The sequence below is a fragment of the Fringilla coelebs genome (genome assembly GCF_963513975.1).
Source record: "Fringilla coelebs genome assembly, chromosome: 5".
Taxonomy (NCBI): domain Eukaryota; kingdom Metazoa; phylum Chordata; class Aves; order Passeriformes; family Fringillidae; genus Fringilla; species Fringilla coelebs.
Window position 1 is genome coordinate 15910228 of NC_140033.1, and position 13196 is coordinate 15923423.

A 13196-nucleotide genomic window follows, 5' to 3' on the forward strand; every position below is an offset into this window, starting at 1 on the left:
CAATCCAAAATGTGCAAACTCAGCAAAAGTGTTGTTAGTGGGTATTTTTGCATATAACTGTAAAAAAAACCTTTTAAACCTGTATAATGAATACAATTAAAATTTTTAGCACTTTTTCGAATAATTGAAATTTCATTTTATAACTGACTGGAAAACTGACAAGTGGGGGAGGGATCATCCAACATGAGCTGATAGGCTCCTGTGTACAATAAAAATAGTTGCAGTCTGCAGAGTATTCCAGTATCTTTTGGAATGCCAAGATTAAGGTGACTTCAATTCAGTGTTCTCTAAACTTGATTTAAATATTCTTTCACCATGACTGATTATGTCATTTTAAGAAAGTGTTGGCATGATTTTTGTAGGGGAAAATCACACCTCACAAAGCTTGAGAGCCAGTGAACACATGTACCAGGTTGATGTAGAATATTGAAAACATTGAAGAGAGTTCTTCACTAAAGGTTATTAAAGAAGAGACACAGCAGTGGAATTCAAGGGAATGCCCTTGTATGAATATTAATAACTGCCTGAAAGAGAAAACAAATGTTAAGATCAAGCAGGCAAGTTTCAAAATTAAAGGAAATAACATGTATTTCTTCTAAAATTTGTCATGGGGCTTAAGCTCTTTCTGCTGAAGAGATAAAAAAGGGATAGAAGAGCAATTGAGACAGCAAAGCTTGCTGACGACACCATGTTACTAAGGATAGTAAAGGTGAGAGGCGGGCAGCAAAGAATCACATTGTTTCTGTTAAATATGTTAGCCTGGCATAAATAATACATGAAATTTGATGTGGTCTAAATAAAGTGAAATAAAGTGATATTGTGTGTTTGGACCAATCCTAGCTTTACTGGTGTAACTATGGGCTTCCAGGTAGCTTCCTACAGTCAAGCACAGGAGAAAAATACAAGCTCAGTAGCAGTCAAGAATAGAAAAATAAAAAAAAAACCCAAAGGTTTAGAATCACTGGAAAAGGTAAGGAGAGCAAATTATCATTATGAGCACTGTGGGAGTTATATTCTTTCTGCAACTTACACGCTATACATGGGTCAGACCCTATTTCAAAATGAGAAAACTAAAGGAAAGGATGCTTAAGAAGGCTGAGCAAAGAGGGTGGGACTGGTACATGAGGAACGGTGGAATAAACAGTTCTAGTCTGCCAAAGAGAATATATAAAGATATATCAATGGATTGCAGAAGGTGAAGAGGAAGTGATTCATACTCTTTCACTGTCTGAACTACTTTGAATGAAACTAGCAGGTTTAAACCAGACATGCTATGTGGAATGCACTTGTGTTTTGGAATTCTTTGTTGCAGGACTTGGGGATTTACCAAAAAGCTTACAGTTGTAAAAGATTTTGGACGACAAATCCATTAATTCCTATTAAATAGACATATTCTGCAGCTTCTCTTAGGACATCTCTGGACATGAAACCTTTGAAACCTGGAGTGTTCTGGGGAGGTACTGCTATATCTTGCACTCCTATACTCAGTCATCTGTTGTTGGTCATTCCTGGTGAGAGAGAGCCTCGTTACAGTCATGGGCCTCTCTGGTGTGCTCTGCTGTGTTTCTTCTCAGACTGGAACTCTTGAGTCTGTTCTGACAGGGAATCGAGTCTGAGCCTAGGAAGTCAAGGCTCCTGGCTGATCAAAAATGCAAAAGTTGGAGGAGCAGCAAACATATTCCACTTTTCATGATGTTCGTGTGTTGGCTTCTTTCTCTTTTTCTGCCATAGATTGCTTGGATATTTTGGCAAAAATTATTTAAATCTCTTTTCATCTAAGCTATTTGCTCTTTGTAATGTGGTAGAAATGGATTTGCTTAAGGTTGCTTTATTCATGTGTAATTATTGAGTGTTTGAAAGTTCTTGTGTCGGAGCTATTACTTGAGTGTGAAATGTGGTTTAATACCTAACCCTGACAAAATTTCATAGCTTTAATTCTGAGTACTTAAACAATAATCTTGTATTGTAGATAAATACAAATAGACAATAAAATTTGTATATAAATACAAATATAATAGCATGAGGTATTATACTCCCTAAATGTTGAAGTATCCAGGGTGGAAGGCTGCTTAGACTAATCAGTGACAATTCAATAATCAGTCTAGTCATACAACAAAATTTGCATTCTTTTGGTTGTTATCTAATTCAAGAAGTTTGGGGAGTGCAGTCCAAAGAATGCCTTTTTTTTCAGCTGCAGAGGCGATCCAGCATTTGCAGGGCAATGAGATACTTGTGATGTTAACCATCTAAATGATTTTTATTGATAATGACAGATGGTTCTTAGATAATGTGCTCAGAGTCGTCTGTAATATATTCAGAATAAGTCCTCTGGAAGGTTGTACATCTGCCTTGAGATTTTTTCTGAAATATTTAAATCAAGGTCATTGTTTATACTTGATTTTAAATAGCTTTTAGCTGGTAGTCTGCATTTCTGTACATTTAGAGATCAAACTGTTTGTAACTTCAAAAGCTGCAAATGGAAAAGTGTAATAGGTATCAGGTGTTAGGAAAGGCAATTATGCATTAGCTGTTTTACTCAATTTCTAAAACTGTCTAAAACTATCCATTGGAAATACTTGGTACCTAGACTTATCTCTGAAGCATGATGAATTTTTAAATCTGTAGGGGATATGCATTTTTTCTCTAATGAATTGCATTTTTAAGCCTATTTTGTTTCATTTAAAAGAGCTTCATTTTGAAGAAATTTTTATTGGTGAAAAAAACCAGAAAAAGCACAAGACAAAGTACAGATTTTTATACACGTCCAGATTATTCTTCTACAATTCCTTAAAAGTCTTTCCAAAATTAGCTAATTCTTATTTTCAGTTCCAAGTGCACTTTTAAACTTAAAAGCTTCCCTCCAAGTAGTTGGCATTGTCTCTTTTCTGGAACCTTACTGATTTGGTGGACCAGATGGTCTGTAGTCTCTGTAGCTGTTAACAAGGTGTTTTACAAACCTCTTGTAGCACACTCTGCTCTTTTATCAGTCAAGGAGAGAGGAGAAGGAAAAGTAGTAGTAGGAGAATATTTTTCCTTTGTCACTTGCTATAGCTGGGAAGTTTATTTATTGCATGAATTTTAAATACCATATTGTTCTAGGTTAAATAGCGATGAAATAGGTATTTTATCATGCTATTCTTTATGAAAGAAATTGTTTCACTTCACTGTACTTGAGCAGAACACTGTATTTTTCTAAAGAGTAAACTTCAGTTTTGAAATGACCAACAAAGAATATGAAAAAACTTGCTATATTTTTAAAACACTATAATTAGATCTTGTAAATCATACAGATATCAGCAATTAAATATACTTCAATTTGCCAGATTATGTAGTTTAATTCATGATTATAATTTTCAAATTTTATTTTAATGAGATTTTACATCGCATTATTTCACAGTCATAACATTGATAATTTTATATCATAATTATTTTTTCAGTCCTTGGTGGTATAGTAAATAAAATCTGAGATTAATTTGATAATATGAGCAAATTTAGTAATATCTTTTAAAGACCTCATCACAAAATTTTCTCAACTCTTATGTGAAATTATAAAATACTAATTTCTAGGGGGAGTTTTATAAAGAGATGGAATCTGGTGACTCGAACCAGAACAGAAAGCTGCATATCTGAATACAAAACTGAGCTGTATATGTTTCATTTTATGAGTAAGTTTTCTTCCTACAGTGAAAACATCTAATTCAGTTCAATATAATACAAGTTATTTTTATTTTTACAATGCTTAATAATTTCCTGTATCAAAATTTATACTTCAAAAGCTACTGCTAGTAGAAGAGTTGACTTAATAACAGAGATGAAGCATATGTTCACACCACAGTGTTGAGCTGGACAGTACAGTATTTCATATAGGATATAAGCTAATGGATAACACCAGAAATGGAAAACACATCAGTAAAGAATGGATTTAAATATGAGAAATGGAAGCTGCCTCACCTCTGTCTCTGTTACAGATAATAGCAATGAATAGGTTTGGCATGGATTAAATGCAAGCATGTTTGTGATACAAAGAGAGACAGATGTGGCTGACATTTGTAGTTAGAAGTAAATGTCAGAAAAATACACTTGGGGCATATGGTGATCAAAAGTATTATTATTTGTGTATTGAAAGGATGATCTATTTTTATTTTTTTCTAGTCTGAACCCGAGGGTTTTTCTCACTTCCACTTGTACGTCTGCGCTGCCTTCCTTGTCAGGTGGAGGAAAGAGATCCTGGAGGAGAAAGATTTTCAAGTAAGTGAAGAGGATATTTTTCAAGCACAGGGTGCCATTTCTTAGATTTACCTTCCTAACATTACTTTGGGAATGAATTTAAGACAAAACAGGAGCAGCAAGACTGACGATATCCTACTGTTGGTTAGAGTTGCTCCAAAACTGTTAGACCTGAAGTGATGGACTGTAAGCAGTAGGAGATGTGTTTTCTTTATCCATTCTGGAAAAAAAATGCTGTTTTAACTGAGGCAGACTTTGAGAAGATGATTTCTGAGGATGCTGTTACCTTGGTATTTTGCAGAGATTTCTGAAAAGGTAAATTTTGTTAATCTTAAATGCATCACTGAAGAATTTATTTGTAATTTCTCATCTGTATAATATAACATTCTCTAACAAGGTCACGTTCATTCTTTCAAAAAAGCTGGACAAACAGTCTTAAAATATGGAGCCTGTTTTTCAGTAGGAAGTAAAAGGACTTCAGGCCCCTATGTTTCAAAACCTTACATTTTTTCAGCAAAAAACATATCAGGACATTGTTTATAAGAAGATTTGAATATGGTAGATAGGCAGATCATTTGCATACATCCATAGAAGTCCAATTATTTTTGTGAACTGGTGACAGTTCACTCTCATAGAAATATTTATATTGAATTTTACCCTACGATACATATCGAATGCCTAAAAGGCTTTCAAGTCTTGTTTGAAGGCTGAATGTGAATAGCCTGTGCTGCAAAGCCCCCACCATTGCCTACCCAGGGGAAATGGCCCATTACCAGCTTATTTTCTCTCCAGATGACTGAACTCTGTGGCCCTCTACAAATGAACCATTGTGCAAATTTGTGTATCACTTCAATCTATTTTATCTTCATGAAAGGATTTATTCAGAGCTGTCATTGTCTGTCTTTGAAATGAATAAATCCCTAAGGGCACAACATAACAGCTTTAATTTCTACTACCTGCTAACACTGTCAGATTTTCTCAATTTATGGTACTTTGTCAAAATCATCTCTAATGTTGGTATCCATACCTCTCGATTACAATTGTTCACTGTTAATCCTCCCTATTAAATTGTTCATGTTGATTTCCCACACCAAAGAGCATAATTTTCCTCTCTCTACCAAATCTATTACAACTATGCTTCAAGTAAATAATACCAGGGTGTAGGACTGTGAAGACTGTTCTCCTTACACACATTCAAATTTGTTTACTTATTTAATAGTTAAGGTATTTCTGTATGGTTTAATTTCTTTATAGGCCATGTGAGCTAGAATATAAAGTACAGAAATCTGGAATACCCTGGAATACATTTATCACACTGCTTTGGATTGCTTACAACATAGAAATGCAATTGGTAATTTTGAGGATCTGTAGATCCATGCTAGTTTTATCACCATCATATGTTATCACTAAAAGCCTTGGCCTTCTTTATTGTGTAACATGACCTTTTAAAATGGCTGAACTAAAGTGTTATCAATTCTCTAAATGATACTTCTGTCCCACAGGCAAGAATAATATCCATTATTCTTCTGCTTTGTTAATAATAGCTGTAGATCAGTGCCTAGTCTTCAAAGTAATAAGCACTTAAACTACATTGGAAAATTGGGGAGTTCAGTATATGCTGTCTGGAGTACTCTGATTGCATTGAATCCACATTATTGAGAAGTCACAGCTATAGTACATTTTGTACAGAAGGTTTTTGTTCTGTAAACTGTATCAAGAACCACATGCATCCAGTCATTTCTCTTGCACATAGTGTGGTCTGTATCTGTTTTTCTGCATATGACAGCAATAAGGGAAGTCTCTCCTAACTGTCAGTCAGAGGGCCTGGTTCTTTTCTACTAGCTGTGAAAACTCCTGCTCTTCTCTTATATGTCTGTTTGACCTCTTTCAGTAGAAATACAGACCTCACAGGAATTTTAAGTTGGAATAATTTCCTGAGAACATCCGATGTGGCACTGTGCCAGAAGAGACACTGAACAGATTTTGAATGAAAGACCAATTTTAAAGGAATTGGTTATGCAATAATTTTATTATTATTTGATGAAGTATATTATCAGTAATATTAGAGACAGGATGATGATAGAAAATAGTCTTTGCTCTCAAGATAGAGAGCATTCTATGTTTTCATTCTTTTAAGTATGTCTGAAACCAAGCAATCAGTAAAAGTATGATTTTTGATAAGGGAAGGGTAGGGTGGAAGAAATAAATGTTTCAGCTCAGGCCTCCAAATGTTCAAGTGTTCTTGTGTATACATTATATGTTTATATTGTAGATGTACATGTATGTACCTAAACAAGTGTATTTATAGACTCGGAACACAGGCATATAAAACTGTGTTGATTTTTTTTTTCATTGTAAGATGATAATCAAGTAATGATGATAGTTGTCCTCTTTTGAATCATTTGAACAAGTTATTGCTCTCACTGCCATTTATTTGGTTAAGTACAAAATATCAGATGGTTTTATTTTACTAGGAGTTTAAAGCTGCTTACATTTTGTCCTACTTATTCAGTGATCTTTCTAGTAAGCTATAATCCCATTTTGAAATTTGCTATTTATGGCAATGAGCTATGTGATGCAATGCTATGTAATGAGGACAAAAATTACTCCATTCAGCAATTTTTAAATTCCCCAGAGTCACTTTTTGATACCAGTGAAATTAAACTGACATGTTTTCAGGGAGATGTTTTAAATATTTTATGCCCATGTATAATACAAAGATTAATATTATGGAAAAGAGTGAGGCTTTTTTTAGTTTTCATTACAGCTTGTTATTCTCACTTCTAGAAAGTCCTCTTTATCTAGATAGGGTGCCCCAAACCCAGGTACAGAGAGGAAGTTTGGATAGCTCTGTTACTGTGTTTATAGTTCAGATTTGCAGTTTATACTTCAGATGTGGGGGAGCAGAGAGCACAATGGCTAGGCAGTAAATGGCAGAAATTTTAATCCTGCCTTAGATTTTCCCTTGTAACCAGTGTGATGTTTTATAGACTCAAACAGGTCTTTCTTGGTTTCTGACATTTCTATTGATGATATGAATATTCTGTGTTAATTGCCTGGTTCCATACTAGTGTCAGACAAAAAAAAATGCAATAAGCTAATATAAATAAAAATACTTTTTAAAATGTGATACACTATGCCTTTAGAATACAAAATGTGCAATTCATTTAGCTTAAGTATCTAAGCTGAAGTAATTAAACATGCAAGTAATGAAAGCCTTTCTACTCATCAGCTTGTCTCAGACTTTGGCTTGCTGTTATTCATTTTCCTAACTACAGCCATGAATCCAAAATTCTCCTGAATTCTTGAGAGGTGTGGATAGCTGATGCTGTTAAGTGATAAAATATTCATGTATGATTTTGAACATATTTGGAATTAAAATGTTAATAGAAAATATGGCTACTGAGTTGGAATGTACAAGGTGTGTGAAAGATTTTTACAGAAACTAGACTTCAGGGACTAGATTCTACTGTTGAACTAAATATAAGCTAATGGTAATTATAATTAAGTTAGTAATAGTTGAATTCATACTGGCTTATCTGTTAGATTTGTACTTTAAGGAAGTTATAATTTTGTTGACATAGCTGAGCTACAAAAATATATTCAGTATGTTTTAGCAAGGAATCTCTCTTGCAGATCTTTTCTTATTCATGATTTTAAGATATAGGCTTTTCTTTCTGTCTAAAAGACATTTTCACCCACGCTGTCACCAACTCACGTCTTTATTACTGCATTGTCCTTTTCTTTGTCATTGACAAATGCATTTTTGCTCCAATTATATTCACCCAGACTGCAAAGGAGCTGTAAAGATAATTTTTCACTCCATCATTTTTTCTTGCTTTCTTGCTCTGCATCTCCCTCAGCTCCCTCTTTTTTAGAGCACCAAGGAAAACTTAGACACTTTCTCTTTTGAGGCCTTTAATGGACTAATCCTGACACTTTACATGGCATCTGAGATTCAGCAGTGAGCTGCTGACTGCAGTCTATCAGCCCGTGATGACAGCTTCATCACCCACCTGCACTCACAGGAAAGTAGCAGTGCTATCTCCCACTTTGCCACCTTACTTAAATGGAGCACCTAATGCAGATATTCAGCTACTTTGCTCTAAGCCATGCTAAGTTCTGGTTTTTTGCTAGGCCCAGAATAGATTTGACAGGTTGGCTGGAGTCTGTTAGTAGCACTTAGAGTCACATTGATGAGTTTTGTGTTGCTTCTTTTTACTTTTCTGTAAATTTACTGTCTCTTGCTTTACACTTGAGCCATAAAATCTTCAGGATAGTGACTGTGCTTTATTCTTATTTATATAATATTTAAAATAATTATATTTAATTATTTTTTGTATATAGGAAGTAAGTTTTATTGACTTGATTACCAAAATGAATGCACACACAATTGTATGTCTTATTAGAATTTAGGTAAATGCTGAATAACAAGATGCTTAAAAGAAAAAATCATGTCTGCTGCCTATAAAAGTAATGGGCTTTATTTTAAAAAGTTTTATATTAATATCTTTCCTAGAAATTATCTACCATAGAAACATGTCAGATATCAGAAATATAATTTCATACTATCTTTTAACACTTAACCAGAGTAATATAGATTTCATTAGTTTTTTGTGATCTTTATATAGTTTATGATGTAAATTTTTAAATTTTACTTTTTCTGCCTGAAAGTATAGGAGTGCTTGCTTCATATCATATGAGGTGTAGCTAATAAATCTATTTCAATTTAGCTTCCTGGTATGTACTCTGCTAAAAAAAATAATTTCCATTGCTCCTGCAGTAAAAATAAATGTTTTTCAATTAAAGAAAAAATAAAAAATTATGTTTCAGAAAGGATTAGTTTTTTGAACAGAGGAATATTTGCCCTCCTTCTCTCTAAGCTCTATGATTAGATGAATTTGTGCCCTCATTCTTCTGCATATCATCTTTTCAGTGGATGTTCCAAAACTTGTAAAGAATTAAAAACTGTGAACATGGAACTCTTTCTAACTGTAAAGAGCCTGACTACTACCACTGCTGTGATTTAATTCCCTGCTGAGAGCACTTTTGGAAGATTTTCAATATATTGTAACGCGTTTCAAGAAACTGGAAGCTCTGCTGTTTTAGACTTTGAAAGTCATAGCTGGCAACCTAACGTGAGATCACTTCTTAATCTCTGAGCACTGGTAGCAGACAGCTGGGATTTAACACTCTTGAATCATTTATGTTCAGAAGAGCCAATTTGCAATAATAACATTGCTGACTTCATCTTTGCATGCAGAGCTTAATGAACAGAGAACGATGTGAGTGGTAATAGTTTAACTGCTCTGTTATCAACCCTACTCAACTTTGTCAAGAGCTTCTGCATATTTTGATTGTTATGAATATCTTGACTTGGTCTCCACATGTGAGTGTATTGTAAATTAAACAGAACGGTGCAAAGATGTTTTAATCTCCACTCTTAGAAGTACAGGTTTTGTCCCACAGAAATTATTATTGCAAAATTTTAATATTGAACTGAAATGTAACAGATAGACTGTAGGTCATCCTTCTTTTAATACTGGTACTTATCTAGTACTAGGAGGAGAACTTGCCCTCTGTCTGGAAAGCTACTGGAAGATTCTGACCAGTTTAAATGGTACACTAAAAATGGCTTAAGAAGCATGAAAAAGGAAATAAAGATTGTAACTCTACCCTTACTTGTCTCTTGCTGTATGGCTTTCCATTTTCTTTTGATTATACCTAAGTTATTAATTGTTTTTCCCCAAAGTTCGGCTTCAAATGTGCAAAGCGGAGAATGAAAATAGTTTAAACAAACAAGCAAACAAACAAACAAATAAACAAACCCCAGTGTTGATTTTTATCTTATATAGCTATCAATGTGTGTATTTTCATTCCTAAATTCACCTCTTTTTCTTTGTTTTGCTTGAGTTTCTGGGCCAAGAGCCTATAGGAATAATATATTACTCATGCCTGGCATGTTAAAAATAATATTTACTATACTACCAGTATAGTACAGGTAAATTTTGTAATATCTGAATTTGAAATCTGCCTCTGTTTCTGTTGCCCTCCTTCCATCTAGCTCTCTCCCAGAAGTCCTCCTTCCTCCTCAAGATACTTGGAACAGTGGCACATAGTAAAATTACTAGCTGTAGTACAATGATTTTGAATTACAAGTAGCTGAAGTATATGTATTTGCTACTGAAACTCAGAAGTTATTCTGTGATATGATGTAGCCTAATATTATCAGATAAATCACAGCAGTCAGTGAGACTAAGCCCTGCTCTCCAAAGCACTTGAGGAAGAACAGTAGTCCTTGAGCACCTAATCACTGCAGCCATGACTTGGAAATCTGTCCAGTTTTTGGGGTTTTTTTTGCACTAAAATAGGTTGGTCAAAACAGGAAGGAATTTTCAAAATCCCTGCTGGAGAATAGTTCCACAGGGCCAGCAGACTGTATAGGTAGAAATTTTGTTTGGGATGCAGGATGAAAAGTCGAAAACTGGAACTGTGCTTATAAGAAACAGGACAAGGATCTTCAGCTTTTGATATTGATATAAGTAGAATAATATTTTAAAATTTTTTAAGGATCTTAATACTTTATGAATATTTCTAACTGTAATCTTTGTTACAAAGTATTGAGAGTTAGTAACTTCATTTTTACCCTCACCTGTTTTAAGTGTTATTCCAAGGCACATGGCTTTTACAAAGTCACTTATTTCTCAGGAGTTTAACAAATCTGAAACTCAAGGTACTGGGTGATAGTAAAAAGTGCCTTCTTCCCTAGCACACCAGTTGAGAGCATCTAAAAGGGGACAAGGTACTACACTGTAAAAGCTGCAGTGGTTCTTTCTAGAAGAAATGTGTGAGATGTAAGAAGAGTACAGAGAATTGTTTTGAGGTGATGGCCAGCTACTTCTTCTTGAAAGCAGATGGGGAGCCTGCTTGAAGAGCCAGGGTCTTAAGAACTTATGTCTCTTACCAGAGCAGTTTGGAGATATATTTTGACTCATTGCACACAAGTGTCAGTTTGTAATACTTTCACATTTGCTTACTATTTTAAAAAAAATACCCAAAGGGATATAGTAACTTACAGTCCTGAATAGTCTGTATTTTCTTCTATGTAAATGTTCACACCATTTGAAAAATTGCATTTCATCAGGTTTTTTTCTACAGTTAGTTTCAAATTAAGTTGTTATTTGAATAGTTTGCTTTTCTGATAGTCAGGGGATGTGTTGCAATTTTATATGGTACATCAAATCAAAAAGTTCAAATGTAAGCACTGAAAGTGCAGATTTGTGCTTGGATTTCATGTGTGACATACTGCAATTCATTAACTTCTAACCCTTCTTTCATGCAGAGCAAAATCTTTAACAGCAGATGTAGTGTATTTGATAGCTCAATTCATTATGCCATATATTAGTATGAGAGAGTTCTTATTCTAGTGTTTGTGTTCTTCAAAAAAACCCTAAGCAACTATATGACAAAGTGAGCAGTTATTTCTATTTTCTAAATCAATTATGTATGATATTAGCTAATGTCTTCCTTTTTTTTCAGACATGAATTTTTTAAGTAATGAAGATGTTAACCAGCTGCATAGTTCAGTACAAATATTATATGAAGATATGATTCGTGTTTCAGAGACCAGTTAGATTGAAAATGTGTTATATTATGTACTTTGGCTTAAGGTTTAGTGAAATAAAGTAAATCCTCTAACTCAGATCTAAATTAGAAATAAAGTCACTTATAAATTACATTTGTAGTCAGTGGAAAGACATGTATGAATTAGTCACTTCTGATATCACCCTATCCTGTGCAAATATTTATGTCACTGTATTATTTATGAAGGAAGATGGCATTGACAGAAACTACAATTCATCTGTTAAATCCTACATTTAATGGTCTGAATATTAAATACTCTGGGAAGATTTGCTTGAGGATGTGAATGTGTCTTTGCAAGCCCAAATGTTGTTTCCTGTACTGATTTTTACCAGAGATGCTGCCAGTAAATAAAGAGGGATGGAAGCTCTGAAGCATCCAGGGGCAAATCCAGTAGAGACTGCTCGATAGAGGGAAAGACATACTGAACATAATTCCTCTAAAACTTGCTGTTGTGTGGAGAAAAACTGTAGGACATAGTGCTTATACAATTCATATTGCTTGGAAGATCCCTTTACATTCTGCTTTTTTCATGGAAAAGGTATCTGCTTCTTTAGCAGGCATTCCTTCCTCAGACAGAGTGCCCTGACTCTTCAGAGACACCTGAGCCCTTGCCTTTGTGTGCACCCCTGTTCTTATTATTTGAATTTAAGGAATATACTGTTATGGATTTGGGATCTTACTTTTTACTGCCTCTGAGTGAGCTCTAGAGTTAATTTTTATTTTACTTTATAGTTATTCTGTAAAATCATACTATTGTGTTCTGTATATTCTTGCCAATAATTGTGTTAATGTATTTTATTGATTTGGTTTAAACCTTTCCATTACTACCCATTTTGCATAGTGACTAATTAACCTAAAAAAGAGTATTAGCAACATGCCACTTGGTCTCTGACTGTCTGCCAGGGTCTTCAGAATCAGAGTTTCTTGAGGAAGGAAATGTAAAGGATTAAAACAAATAGAAGACATGGAGATTTTCCTGGATGTAGAACTTCAGAGATCATTGCAGTAACAATGGCATAGTAAAAAATTCTGTCTCAAACTCTGGGTGCCATAAAAGCTCTAGGATCTCAGCTCTTTAATCTTGTGAAGCTGAATACAAAGTGTCCTCAGAGCTCTGCAGTTTACCAAAATCTTTATTTCATTTTGCTCCCTGAAAACTGCATATTTTGAATGTGATTAGATTAATCCCATTAACCTTCTAATGTAATCGGTCAGCTTTTCCTGTTTTCCCCAGGAATTAATTCCCGATTTTTAATGGAAATTGCTTAGTGAAATTTGTGCTAGATTAGGTGCTTTTTTTCTTTATTGTTTTTGCTAATGCTGTT

General features: G+C 34.2%; 1 protein-coding gene across 1 annotated transcript in view; it reads left to right on the forward strand.

The window, feature by feature from the left end:
• The window catches only part of TBC1D22A (TBC1 domain family member 22A), a 140738-nt gene that overhangs the window by 104618 nt on the left and 22924 nt on the right, over positions 1–13196 (forward strand). The window contains exon 12 of the mRNA XM_084206529.1: positions 4153–4248. Within this exon, the coding sequence (XP_084062655.1) occupies positions 4153–4248 (96 nt within the window). The remainder of the gene's footprint in view (positions 1–4152; positions 4249–13196) is intronic.